Source organism: Falco naumanni, chromosome 1 (assembly GCF_017639655.2).
Source record: "Falco naumanni isolate bFalNau1 chromosome 1, bFalNau1.pat, whole genome shotgun sequence".
NCBI lineage: Eukaryota > Metazoa > Chordata > Aves > Falconiformes > Falconidae > Falco > Falco naumanni.
Genome location: NC_054054.1, coordinates 55,252,074 through 55,266,505, shown reverse-complemented (window position 1 = coordinate 55,266,505; position 14,432 = coordinate 55,252,074). Strand labels below are relative to the sequence as shown.

Genomic DNA, 14,432 nt, shown 5'->3' with positions numbered 1-14,432 from the left:
TTTAAATCTATTTCCTGCTCTGCCATAGCTCTTACATTGCCTCAGGTGAGTGCTCTTTCCTTCCATGCCTCAGTTCCTGTCTGTAAAGTGGGCAAGAAGTGTACTTTCTTAATTAACAAGGGATCTGTACAGCAAGTCTTACAATACAGTGCCTAACAATAAAAGAGATCCAACACAGACCGTACAAAATAACCAGCTACATTATTTGTTTGGACAGTACTATTACATACATGGTTAGCAGCTCAAAAACTGTTGGAACAAGTAGTGGCTCATGATTATGTTAAAAATCCTTAAAACATGTAACTAAATATTAATGGATATTGCTCCCTTTGAACGTCCATCAAAAGGGAACAAAACATAAAACTGACAGCACAAAAATGACAATAAAAGTATAACAGTAGATAAAAGACAATAAAGGAAAGAATGGAGGCTTTAGTGAATTACTTTGCATGTAAGAAATTCAAAAAGTGAGAACAGACAAGTCTTATGTCACAGCATCACTTCCACAGCAAGCTTGTGCACAGCAAGGGGTAGGTCTACCCACAGAATCTATGCAAAAGCACTTTTAATTCACAAAAGCCAAGACCATCAAAGACTATGACCAGTGTGATTTGTATCAGTGGAAACAGTTGCCACATTAGATAGATAACCTTTCAGTGGGACAAAAACCTCTTCTGTTTCGCATTTGGGGTTGGCAAGCATTTTATGGTCAGTTGCAAAACTTTACTACCAGACTTCTGTTACAGCCTCTGCATCACAGCTAGCTGTTGACAGCACAGCAGCATGAACATACGGTTCTTTTCACCAGAAAAAACCTCAAGCTAACAGCACGCAACCAGCATTTCATGTGTTTAATTTAATCGTTAGCATAGAAACAGTCACAAACTGTGGTAAGGAAGCAAGAACAAGGACAGAATGGTTTTGCCAGCATTGAGGAAACAATGTTACCACTTCAGCAGCCTAAAGGCTGCAGTAAAAATCGAAGTTGAAGCAGAGTATAGGTCAGTTGCCCTATTTATTTTGCTTGGAAGTTATTCTTACCCCATGGTTCCATGTTGTCTTGGCACATCAGAGAGGTAAGTTTTACTAGGCCACAAGTAAAATCCAGACCTCATTTGTCAAGCAACATCTTGCAAAGCCAAGAATATACTACTAGCCAAATCAAATCCCACTTATGAAACATATTCCTCTGCTTGACCCATTTTTAAGACTTAATGAAAAGAGTTAACAAGAATTCAGTATCCACATATAAGGTCTACTTCATAACACCGTCTTCCAGCCCTCTCTTTACTGAAACCTCATTCACTTACTCCTTTTAATCTTCCTCAACCATCCAGAGTAAGAGCTCATGACTTTGCATCCTTCAGTTACAGATGCAATACATCAGATCCAATTTAGACTCCTCTCTAATTTAATAACAGCATACAATTAAAGGAACAGTAGACTGCACCCAGAACAGCAGTCTTAGACCACAAAAATTTGCTCAGAAGTAACATGATATTTTGCTTATATTAATTACAATAGTATTTATTTGCCTTCCACTCCCAGGATGGCAGACCAACCTACATGATCAAATTAATTTTTAAATCAGTGGTGCAAATAGCTGAACAGAATCTGACGTCACCACTTGAAAAATATACCATGGAACATGAAAGAGGGTCTAGAATAGCACTGAAGAATTAAAATAGTAAGAGGTACGTCTAGATTTCTGCTCTGATTAGACACCATTGTTGCAGTGCTTATTCTTGGGCTAGATTTTGAAGGAAAAGGGTCATACATTTTTGTACTTTAGAAGGCAAAAATTCCCTATAAAACAATTTAGAAACACACAAGACATTATGTCCCAGTTCAGAAGCAGCCATGGGAATGTAAGAACATGCACACGTCAGCATTCTGCTCAACTTCCAGGTTCAAGCATCAGTACGTTCTGTTAGAGAGAAAATAAGCTTGAAGAGCCTAGCAAATTACATTTAACACTCCTTTTATTGCAGTAGAAATTTTAGTTTTTATAAAATCCTCAAATTACAGGATATACATATAATTAATCTTGTTGCAAGTCCTTAGTAGCTGTAGAGCGTTACTGCATGCAGTTGCTTCTGCAGTGTTCTATAAATAGCTAATCATGTTCAGAGAGCAAGACAAGTAGCCAAAGAATATATTCAATTACCAATTGGTTCATCAGCACCAAGAGGTTGAGCAAAAAATGAAGTTTATAAATACATGGCTCTGAACTAACAAACTAATACAAGTGGGAAGTCTGAATGATATCCACATCACAAACAAGGTAATTCAATAGTTACAGGAAAATACTTGGCTTCAAGACTGTTTTTCAAAGTGTTTCATATAAGATTTCTCTGACCAAGGAAGAAGAGTTAAGTACAGTGCTATAGAAGTTTACAGAAGGTCAATGAAAACCATTTAATTTTATGCAATTAATTACAGAACAGTTTACAGAAAATTTAACTACAGAAAATTAGGCAAATACTTTGCCTTGAATTTATGGAAAGAAGTTGTGTTCAGACAATATTCTTTTTCTACTACCTACCTTTCAGCTGCTGGGTGAATGCATTATCAGCACACAATTTAATATTCATTTCTGTAGTCATGACATTGGCTTCAGATCAGTCATCAGATGGATTTATGCCAAAAAAATCCTACACCCATTTGTTTCAGAAGCTGCCTAAACAGGTGCAATCCTTTATGCAAATGTCCCATCACAACCAGAGTCTCAGAAACTGAAAGAACCATTTATATAGCACTAGCTACAGATTAACTTCCTAAAAAGCTGACATGCTTGAATTACTGCAGTGTCATATTTCTGTGGACACAAGAACTAATCTGCTATGATTCTGCAACAGTTACTTCATTTACATTGATTCCCTTAAGAGATGGTTAAGTTTAAGCATTGCATCTTTGTCTGGAAAGCCTATAGGTCAGCAATTTGGCTTGGTAAAACATCTTGTTATGACTAGATAACTGCACAGTTTTCTATGATCAGTCTCGATTATTTCTTCCAACAACATAACGTAAGATTGTCACAAGGTAGAAACTTGGAAGAGTTCTTTTTAAGTATTATTAATAAAAATAGCCTCTCCTCAGAAAAGGTGTTAACTATGTCAGCTTGACAGATTTTAATCCCTTTTGTTAAATTCGAAGTGGACCATATTTTTACATTGGGTTTAGTAATTTAGACAAAATGGTTCTACAGATACATTTAGTAAGCAGAAGAATACTGTCCAAAGTATTCTGCATAGGTATGTGTACCAATGCTATCCACTGGAGACATCCTACAGTGGCTATAGTTCCAACTAACATAAACCTACTGAGCACAGATTTCTTAAGAGTTTTAGTTAACCTCAAACACTCCTCGATTCCAAAAAACCACAACTCCTTATGACTGGGCATGTTTTGGATAGGATGCAGCTACTTCCCCCCCCCCCCCAGCCCACCAGTTAGCAACACAGCACAGTAATTTTAAGTTTCCATGACTTGCTTTTCATATTCTAAGTTTCATATTATCTCCAAGAAAAGCATATACACATTTTTTATACAGCCTGGAGTGAGATCAGTGTAAAACCAGGAATTTATAATCATCAGCAGAAGTGCCAGCTGCTCATAATGTTCACAAAACATAAGTGCCTGAAATTTGGCTATGCAACGGTTGGTGCCAATCTGCTTATAAAGGAAATGCTGCTGAGGCACAGTCTTCTTACAAAAACAGGGCACGAGGGTTTCATTATTAAGTGTTCAACAACAATCCTCAGCTCAGTGAAAAGAGTCCTGAAAAAAAACAGATTTAAACAGTTTTAAAATCCTACAACATTTATCAGAAGTATAATCTAAATCTATGTTTTTCATTCACTTCTTTTCTCAACACCACACACACATACTCTAGTTCGCAAGTTCTATAGATCAGCTAGGTGTTGTAATATCTTGCAAGAGCTTCAGAATTCTTGTCTTTTAAATATTAAGCATTTTAATTAACTTTAGTTCAGCAGCTTCCAGCTGAGGACAGACAAAGACAGCAGAAAAATTCTACCTTCAAGCAAAAAAAAGTTATTAAAAAAGAAATAGTAATGCTTTATCAGAAATAGCGTAAGGACTTGGGAGGTAATTGTGTGTTTGCACTGCTTCCTGTCAAAACACAAGAACCCTGCATTCTAGAAGCAACTATTAGAAGACAGACATGAGAAGTAAAACCCACATCACTAGTTTCCCTTAAAACTACATAAATGCCAGTAGAACATCTTGAATAAACTAGTTCTATTGCAAATTAGTTTTAGTATTGCACAACTTAAATTATTTTTAGATACCAAAGTAGTAAAGGGCCTTCATAGATCTATTTTTTTTATTAAAAAACTACATGTACTAAGATGGAACAATTGATCTCTTACAAAATAGCAAGGAATAGGAAGCAACTAAGCTTATAATTCTCAGACCTGTCTTTACATACTATGGCAGCCAAAGCTACTTCCTTAATACTTTAACAAACCATTTTCTAATCAAGTAGTGATCGGACTGGAAAGCATGTTCACTAAAATCTTACACAATGTAATGCCTGTCATGCGCACAGTTCTACGAAAACACTGACCTGAGCAAATCCTCACAGAAATACTTATGATTTCGAAGTTTAAAGCAGTATTATTGGCTTGACCAACTTTCAAACAAAATCAATAAGGCTCTATTTCTATTATAATTCATCTGACTTATGAATTTAACTAAAGGAGGTAACAAACATGTTGACAGAAAAAAAAAATCTGTGGATGATCTTAAACATTACACAAGTTCATAAGCACCTCTTCATGTATAGGCTTAGCCTCAGACAGGCCTGGAATCTAAAAACAAGGACATCTTTCTGGTAAATGGTTGCAGAACAGTTGGAAGACTTTCTTCTCCCAAAACATAGTTTTAATTACTCAAGCATGCTCTGAAAGCTTCCATTCAAGAATGGTGGTACACTTCAGAAAAGTACAGTTAGATAAAATGAATGTCACCTTGAACCAGCTGTGTGTTTTGGGTTTTTTTTAGAATCCAGATGTATTCCACATTCTATGATTACCAATTGCAGATTTAGTATTATGAGCTATGCATTCATTTTAGAATGAAAATGAATGCATATGCCTGAACACTATGCAGTTAAACATTAACTTTCAAAATCAATGTAGTGCTTACCGACAGTATGGATTTCGCCGAGAGGAGTAGCGTAATGTAAGAAATCTATAGTAAATGAATGGCTGGAGCAGACTCCCTTGCCCACTGAAAGAGAATAGAGAAGCAGGGCTTAATACTGACAGGAAAAAAAAAAAAATCAGTACTTTTCCTAATAAAAGCAAACAAACTACTTAGGCTCAAAAAAAGCTAGATTGGAGTCACATCGGTTCAGATAATCTAAATCTGGCAAGAAAAACACATAACCAGATACTTATGAAAGCAGAAACTTACATTATAGAACTGCTCAATGAAGCACCTGAAGCGCTGTTCTTGTATTGATTTTATATTTATTAAGGTTTTTTTACATGCCTCATTTCTGGTGGCGTGTAGAGGGATGAAGCTGAGTTAATTAACATTGATAATACACAGCTGTGGGCTGGCTTCAGGGGCAGTGAGGAACTGCTTCTGTTTAAAGGTTGGGCAGCCAAGGAAGAGAGAGCAGCCAAGGAAGAGAGAGGAGGAAGAAGCAGAGAGAAGAGAGAGGACGCGCACCCAGGATGAGGAGAAACTAGGAGAAGGCAGCAGACGGACTGACATGAAGAGTATGTTGGTATGAGATGGTAAAGGACCTTGTTGCAGCCAGTTAGTTTGGAGAGTGCTGTGACAGTGGTGAGCAAAGAATCACAGAAACGATGGTGGATGCCTATTCAGTGTTAAAAAAAGCTTGCTGGTCAAGCACAGAAATTGGCTGACAAAGAGTCCAGTTAGAGCAAGCTGCTTCAGCTCTAATTGCAGCACTTTCAGCATGTGGACCATATCTTAGTGTATTTTGCAAAACTCAGAACACACTGGAGATTACAGATATTTTGAGACACAAACACCAAGCTGATACCCGACTATGTCAGCGTACACTGAAATTAGGTTTTGATACTATATAAGGCTGCTGTTTCACATGATGGTGCTGTAAAATAGTGAAAGGATAGCACACAAACCACATACAGCAAAGCACTGAAATACCACAAGTTTCATTTTAATGACTGAAGCTTCTTCCTTATATAACACAGTATTAAAAAGCTCCATCTGAAGTTGAACATAACAGTTCCGGTAGCTACAGCTCCTTCAAGTATGAGCAATATCTTTACCCAGAAGAAAAAATACAAAGTGAAAAGGAAAGTGAGCTACAGGACAGGGGGAAAGAGGAAATATTGCACTTCTACAGTATTTACAAGCAATTTAATATGATAAAACAGTTTAAAGAATAAATTCTCACAATAGCTGCATTTAACCATTATATTATTTTACAATTTGGTATATGATCTTTTATAAACTTCAGTATCTACTAGGTGACATATGAAATAGTAACACTTCACATACTAACTTCTCCAGAGAGAGAGAGGCGCTAAAAAACTTCTCCTAAAGACAAGTTTCAGATACTGAATACAGAATAACTGTCAGTTGGTAAGCAGCCTTAAATAAACTGAATCCTCCAGGGCAGAAGTACTGAAGTGTTCAGCTGACATATCAAAAGATAAAAGACGAATTATACATTCTATCAACTTCCAAGAAGATAAAGCCTCTCTTCTGCTGCCTGTGAGACCACTCAAGACAAATGCTCTCACTGGGCTATGACTTGTATAGAACAAAGGGGCATATTTCCCCTCCAAATATTAAAAGGCAATGACCCAAACTTCAGTGACTGGCAGGTCATTATGCCTATACGATTCCAACATGCATATGTTCAAGATCCCTAAAATCAATACAACAGGCTGCACAGCAGGCTAAACCAACCGGAATTTAAAAAAAAAAAAAAAAAAAGAGACAAGGGTCACTGGTCAGAAGTAACATAGGAGAGGACACAACCTACTCCTGTTTGCCTACTTCGAGCACAAAGCAATTTCATGCCACTTAATTTCTGGAATCTAACAGTCAAAAATAAAGAATTCGCTCCCAGGGAAGCTGAAGATCTTAATATTCTATTACAAAATTAAACTTACTGAACAATGTAGGAGAACACAAGTTACAGGCCTGAAAAACTTTGATTTGACCGAACAACGTCATCCATGCTATGAAAGGGAAGTGGGTTTTGGTACTCATTTATATCAGTGTGAATGCTTTTTGATTTCATGATGCGCCAACTTGAGAAGTCTAGGAATCCAGTAAATTTAACTCAAAGTTCAAGTCTCATGTGGTTTGACCCCAGCTGGCAACTAAGTACCACACAGCTGTTCACTCATTCACATATGTACACACATCCCCGGTGGAATGGGGAGGAGAATCAGAAAAAGGTAAAACTTATGAGTTGAGGTAAGAACAAGATAGTAACTGAAAGTAAAATATAATAACAACAACAGCTGCAATGAAAAGGGGAGAGAGAGGGAACGAAAGGAATAAAGCCCAAGGCAAGTGATGCACAATACAACTGCTCACCACCTGCTGACCAATGTCCACCCTGAGCCCATCAGTGGCCCCCAGCCAACTCCCCTCCAGTTTATATAATGAGCACAATGTTCTGTGGTATGGAATATCGCTTTAGCTAGTTCTGGTCAGCTCTCTTGACTCTGCTCCCTCCCAGATTCTTGCACACCTGCTCACTGGCAGAGCATGGGAAACTGAAAAGCCCTTGAGTTAGTATAAACATCACCTAGCAACAACTAAAAACATCAGCATTATCAACATTATTCTCATACCAAATCCAAAACACAGCACTGTACCAGCTATTAAGTAAATTAACTTTATCCTAGCCAAAACCAGAACAACTTGGTCAGCCAGAACCATCCAAACTGAGATCTGTGACCCATGTAACTCAATCCCAAAAAGTAATCTTGTGTAAAAAGTTTCTAATTCTGAAAATACTTATTGTAATTCTTACCTGAAGAGCATAAAAACTGTAGCTGGCATCAGGAAAATTTCATTGCAAGCAATGAATTTTAGAATATTCTGTTGATTAGCATTCAGTTTCTCTAGAAGATTTCTCAGAAAGGGCAGACTATTTGAACTTCGTGCCTTTTAAGAAGAAAAAAAAGAGATTGCCAGAAAACTTGCAAGTAACACCTAGCTTCTCTAACACAAAGAAACCAAAATATTAATAATTATCATTTACAACTCATTTCAACATTTTAAGACTAGATCCTTTAAAAACATTGAGATCAGTATCCTGAAGAAAACTACTGGAAGCTTAGAACTCCATAATTACATGAAGTACAATTAAAAACAGAAGGTGTTGCAATTCCCTCACCCATTTATTTTAGGTTCAACTGCACAGAGATAGCCACAAGCCTGAATCTGTCCACTAGGAGGAAGTGCCTATGGTAGCAAGACAGCCCAGTTAAGAACACCAAAGGTCGACCTTACATTAGGCTGCACAAATCAGTTCATTGAGCAGCAGGTCCAACTGGCAAGTATTCTGCTTACTAGCCTCACCCTGCAGTTAGTTATTTTACTACTGAAATAGAATATTAAATTTCACAGATTATGGTTTAGCTTGGAAAGACATGTCTTAAGTTTCAACTTAACTGTTACACAGCTTTTACTTCATTTGAAGAACAGCAGTTGAAGAAAGACAATTAGTGTCAACTCCAACACATCGCTGGGTCATAACAGAAGTGGGGAGAAGGGGGGCCAGAAAGAACCCCCCCAAAAAAAAAAAAGGGACTTCTCAGATTCTCTGTGCTCAGATTCCACAATACACTAACTCCTCTAGCAGCTAAAGGAAACCATAATTGCAACTCAAATCTGTTTATAAACCCCCAAAATACCAGCAGCATTAATTGTATCACACATCATATCATACTTACATCAAGAACCTTCTTTGTATACGTGGCAGCATGAAGCAAAGAGAACAGCAGAACTGGAAAAATACTCACTGAAGCAAGCAATAAGGAAAATGACAAGCTGCACAAGTGCTTTATTTCTCTGTGATGTTATGCTAACACAGAAGTCATAGCTCGATGGCTCTTTGCAAGAGGTTGGTTGGAATGACCTATACCGGATTAAGTAATGTATGTCTAACATCTGTATTTATAGCTCTTCCCTGTTTCTTACACCTCTTCACTACCGATTTTTATTAATTTCAAAATATGTGTATATGCAGGTATGCAAAAGTACAACACACACCATTATACACCAGTGCATTTCTACTGAAATGCATTCTTTCTGCATGAAAGACACAAGAGATTACTACTTAAAACCTATCAAATACATGTAATCATAATATTTTTTTTATTAAGAGATGCTACAGAATGGATTTCTTTGTCAAAGAACATGCAGTTGCCAGCCATGCAGGCTCTAGAGAGCAAGAACATTGACATTCCTTTGCCAGTGACATTTAACAGTAGGACATTAAGCATATAGAGAGAGCGGCACAAAGAAAAGTCTGTTCTTACATATCATCTTTGATAAGCCACAGGAGTAAGTCTTTTTTGCAGACTTTATCTGTTCAATAACTCATCTGAAAAAGCTAGTACTGAATAATTGTCTCTCTACATGACGTATATCCTACTTACAGTTAGTACTCATATATAAACCCAGTACTGGTAATAAATTAAAGTTAGCAGCTTCTCTAAGTACCACTTGAGGCTGGTCATATAATCCACCAAATTTATGCCTCACAAAAAGAAAACTTAAGTAACTAGAGACTGCAGTGCACTTAGTCACAGAGGTCATTAACCTGAACATGGATCAATCAACATAAGCCTCTCCTATTTTACATAGAGTATGTTCTATGAATAGCAAACATTCTAGTTTAAACTAGTTTTTCAAATCGTGGCACAGGTGAGGAAAAGAATCAAGTTTTTTAAATATTTAAAAAACATTACCAGGATGACACAAGTAAAGGATACTTGTAACAGGGTAGGAATTCACAAAGATAAGAGAGTACAACAGGTAGTGGCAGCTGTCCTCCAGCAAAGCCTGGGCCAGAAACGCCCTGCTAAGCTGAAAGTGCGGTAGCCTTTGGTGTAGTCGGAGGGCACTAGTAAGAGCATTTGCCAGCAAGGCACGCTGATAAAAGCTTGCTGCTTCATGCAACCTGCAAATCATCAGAGGAGACGTTACCATATGAACAAGCCCCTGCTCAGAAGCCTTCCACCCTTGAGAATTGCATCATAATTGAACAATACCCAAAGATAAAACTCAAAAACTGGTAACACGGACTTACTACAGGTACCAAAGGTAAAACAACTTAATACATTACTCCGTAACTTAACATAAAAACATGCATTTGCCACTATTTTGCAGTTGCTCAACATATTTCTCCAAACACATCTACAACTGGTTTAAAACAATCTAAAATCTGTAAACTGTTCTGACACAAAGCATCCAAGTCAGCTGAATAACAGACATTTACCCTTACATAAAAAACAACTCTATGAAAAGGGAGTATAGTTACTTTGTAGATTTTTTTATGCTAGTTTACAATATTACAATACATACCCTAGAAGAGGCAGGACAAATAAAGCTGAGCAGTAAACTGTGAACAAGCGGGAAATCCACATTGCTGTATCCAACTTGTTAGCCATCAAAAATTGCTACATTAGAGGAAGAAAAGAAAAAACCCAACCCCCACAGAAATTGGTATCTTAGTATTTGCATATAATGAACACTCTTCCCTTCTATATTAAATTGACAGTTTTTCTCCAACCTTGAGCAGAAGAAAATTATAGCTTGAAGCAAAGAGCATCTTTTTATTCATGAATATTTGATTCATATGAAGTTACTAACCAGATCAACAACAGCTAGGCTTCCTCAGAACCAAAAGGTTCCTTTGTACACTACAACTAAATACAGTCGTAAGATCTTCTATGGAAGTATTTTTTCTATAGAAACCAACCTCACTAAACAGCCAACTTCAAAAATGTAATCATGCAAAGCTCTGTTTAGAATACACTGCCCACACCTGGGGCTAAATCTCCACAATTCTTACTGGGGAGAAAAAAAAGAAAGGGTCTGGCAAAGTTAGCATAACTACACTGTAAGGAAACTGGCATCTTTTTGATCTACGTATTCTTGACCTCAAAAAAGCAAAAAGCTTTTAACAGTAACCTAGCACCTCTCCCATTATTGGGGCTCTCCTTAACCACAGCCATCTTCACTCCTGATACAGTCTCTGTACCAGAAAAGCTCTAATGAAACACAGCATGTTTTTGCCTGCTAGGTGCCTAAGAGTCAAAACAACAGCTTCCTTTCACCCGAAAGAGCTCTAAGGTTTTTTCCAAATACGAAAAATATGAGCTTTTTAAGACTTTTCCTCTATGTTCCCAGACCCTTTTTATGAAAGTGACCTGAAATTAACCTGACCTGCAAACCATATTCGTATCATTATCTTCTGCCTCACTTGCACAATTTAAGTACAGACAGATAGCTGCTGCGACACGGAGTTAGTTTTTATTAAGGTATTTTCAAGAATGGCGGCGCTGCAACAACACGTTTTTATGAAGCGAAAAAACGCTTCCCGTGCCGTCCTCGGCCGAGCTACCGGCCATACTGCGATCCCAGCAGGGCAAGGGGTGTCCGCGCCACTGGAACGACGCCGCGGCCGGCCCACGGCCCTCACGCTCGCCCCCACTCCGCACGGGCCGAGCCGGGCCGGCGCGGCGGCCTGCTCCCGCACCCTCCTTACCACGGCTCCGCCGCCGGCTCCGCCTTGCATGGGCCCGTTCTGCGTGGAGTCTGCCATGGCCGCACCTGCGGGGAGAGAAGCGCCTGAGCTACAGCACCGACGACCGCGGCGGCCGCCACCTCCCGAGCGTCCGCTCCCAGGCCGACACCGCAGCGCGGCCGCCCGCCACCCACCGCAAGCGCCACGCACGGCACGGCACGGCACGGCACCACGCACTGCTCCCGCGCCGCGCGGACACAGCTAGACGTCACTTCCGGCGGGCCGCAGGGGCTGCCGGGCAATGTAGGCCGGGCAGCGTAGGCCCGGCGGCGCGGCGCGGCCCTGCTGGGAGGCGGGGCGGGCTGCCACGGCCCCTGGCCCCTCCGGGAGCGGCATCTCCCGCGGCCCGGCCCCTGCCTCCGCCACAGCTCCTCGGGTGCGGCGCCTTGCCCGGCGTTGCTGCTCAGCTGGCCCTAGGGGGCCTTCTGTGTTCTGACAGCAAAAGCAACAATATTAATGCTCACTTCCCTGCTAGTGTGGGGAGTGTTTACTTACTGAGGGCCAAACAGGCCTTACAGAGCCCCTTAGCAAAACACAGACTTAGTGCTGCGGATCTGCGGTGTAAATGGGAATCGTAAGGTGACAGGTCCTAGACAGGGCGCTCTCCCGTTCCTTAGTGCTGCGGTAGCAGAGTCGGGTCACACAGAAATGATGCACTGTGCAAATTAGATACTGTGCTGCCTTGGGCTGTGTCCATGTGTTGGTAGTGTTACTAGTCCCCTATAACACAGTAAGACAAAAAAAAAGCACCTTTTAAAAGCCGTGTGTGCCCAAAAGTTCATACTGTGAGGGGTATTAGATTAAAATGCAGCAGCTCTGAAATAAGTTTCTGAAATCTTTGGTCAATAATAATTAAATAAAGCTAAGGAGCTTTAATCAAGCACAGGTATATTAGTAACATTGATAGGGGGACCAAGCTGGATAGCACAAAGCGGAAGCCTCACTCTGCAACATGTAGCATTCACCATTTGCGAGGTCTTGGAAAGGGTTAATCCTCCATTAATCTGATCCTTGTCTTTTTTTTTAATGATCTGTGCTGGATAACTATGCAAACATGTGTCTGTTCTCAGCTGGAAGTCTGTAAATCTAGTATAACTCAGCTGAAGGGGTATCAAAGTAAAAATGTGGGCCTCAAGACCAACCCCCTTGACTTGGAGCTCCTGCAGCCTCTGTGGTTTGTAGGGCTGGGTTTCTCTCAGAGATGTGCAGCAGGTTCCCCCTCCTGGCAGCATGGGTTCCAGAACAGCAAGCCATCTGCTCCAGTTTCTAATCATTCCCAGATGCTTTCAATTACTCTTCAGCAGTAAAAAAGGCATATTCTGCAACCAAGGATGTTGGAATCAACATCCTCAATCAGCCTCATTTCTGGTTTATGATGATTAAACTTGAAGATTGATTGGAAGAGACTCGGGAAGACATCAGGAGAATATGTAATGAGGTATGATGATGGGGAAGGAGCAAAACAAGGGTCAGCTGATAGGGATTCTAATGTCATAACAATTACAAGTAAACTAAGGGTTTAAGCAAATTAACACTTTTTAAATGGAAGATGCAGAACCTGGTTTTCCACTTTTTTCCTAACTCTCATCTCTCACTAAGTAGCTGCAAAGTATGCACAAGAGCTACCTGGTATTTTTGGACCGCTTTTCTGCAGGTGGGGAAGACTCTAGTAAACTGCTAAAGAGTTAAGACTCTCAGTGTGTCTCCTGGGTGCTCTCAAATGTGTAATAAAAAGATTAACAAATGTATATGCTAAACAAAAATCAAGGCTTTGAATATAGCCCAAGTAAATTAAGTTTAACCATTACTAGATTATTTTATTACTAAAGAAAATACTAATATATTTGGGAGATTTATTTAGATGCAACTGAAACATGGATATAGATATCAAAGACCACCAGATATTTAACACTGCCAAACTGAACTATCACAAGGGAAAACAACCTGATCAGTCTTCAAGATTATGTATTTCTTAAAAGAACCTAGGATGACAAATCCATGTCTTTATTAGGAATGCTTATTTATTTCTTAGCATTTCTAATTTAGGAAGAACTGAATACAGACACATGCGAAGCAGTCATTTCTAGAGTCTGGTTTGCTAACAGTCGTAACACTTCTGTATTTTCTTCTAGCAAAAGTTGCCTTTCACAGATTGAACTTAATTTCATTTAAATAGAATGTTAAACCATTGTTTATTACCAAAAGTTAATGCCTTTAAAAGTGCCATACTTTTGAAAATTTAATAAGGAATATCACACTTGGCCCTTCACAGCCAAGAAATCCCCTTTAGTTTATATCAGTTTTTCTTTTCCCAACTTTCTTCTTCATTTTTGTTCTGCATCTGTTGTCATTTCTTGTTTGATACAGTCTTTCCTGTTGAGCAACTCAGACCACACTACTATTTAGTTCAGCTTGAGAGAGGACATTAAATTATATCTTAAGAAATAATCAGCTGTTGGCTTCTCCCTTTCCCAATTCTCCTCTGCTATAATATTGCTGATTGAGCATAGAGGAGGAGCAGAAATCGATTCCTGTGTTATTAATGATTTGGTTTCTGACAGTTGTAATGGGGATTCTTCCGGGCCATCAAGGCACCAGTTTGCTTTCACTGTTCATTGATAGTTCA

The 14,432-nt window shown here is 39.3% G+C and overlaps 1 protein-coding gene across 2 annotated transcripts; it reads right to left on the bottom strand.

Annotated features, from left to right (window-relative positions):
• Nucleotides 1–836: 836 nt before the first annotated feature.
• TMEM33 (transmembrane protein 33) lies at nt 837–12,024 on the bottom strand. 2 transcript variants are annotated; one of them, XM_040594748.1, is made up of 8 exons: nt 11,941–12,024; nt 11,768–11,832; nt 10,582–10,676; nt 9,990–10,177; nt 8,946–9,013; nt 8,021–8,154; nt 5,173–5,256; nt 837–3,780 (listed from the first exon to the last, which is right to left on the bottom strand). In XM_040594748.1, the coding sequence occupies exons 2-8, from the start codon at nt 11,822–11,824 to the stop codon at nt 3,651–3,653; spliced, it is 756 nt and encodes a 251-aa protein (XP_040450682.1). In that variant the 5' UTR covers nt 11,825–11,832; nt 11,941–12,024; the 3' UTR covers nt 837–3,650. The 2 variants fall into 2 exon arrangements, with proteins under 2 accessions (XP_040450682.1, XP_040450690.1); XM_040594756.1 differs by lacking the exon at nt 11,941–12,024 and having other exon boundaries at nt 11,768–11,934.
• Between the last annotated feature and the right edge of the window lie 2,408 nt (nt 12,025–14,432).

Excerpts from the sequence above, each read along its gene's own strand:
- TMEM33 (XM_040594748.1), bottom strand. The coding sequence starts at position 11,824 with ATGGCAGACTCCACGCAGAACGGGCCCATGCAAGGCGGAGCCGGCGGC. Across the intron at positions 9,014-9,989 it reads GAATTCCTACCCTGTTACAA|TGAGTATTTTTCCAGTTCTG; the intron begins GTATCCTTTACT and ends TGCTTGCTTCAG. Across the intron at positions 3,781-5,172 it reads CGGCGAAATCCATACTGTCG|GACTCTTTTCACTGAGCTGA; the intron begins GTAAGCACTACA and ends GTTTTTTTTCAG.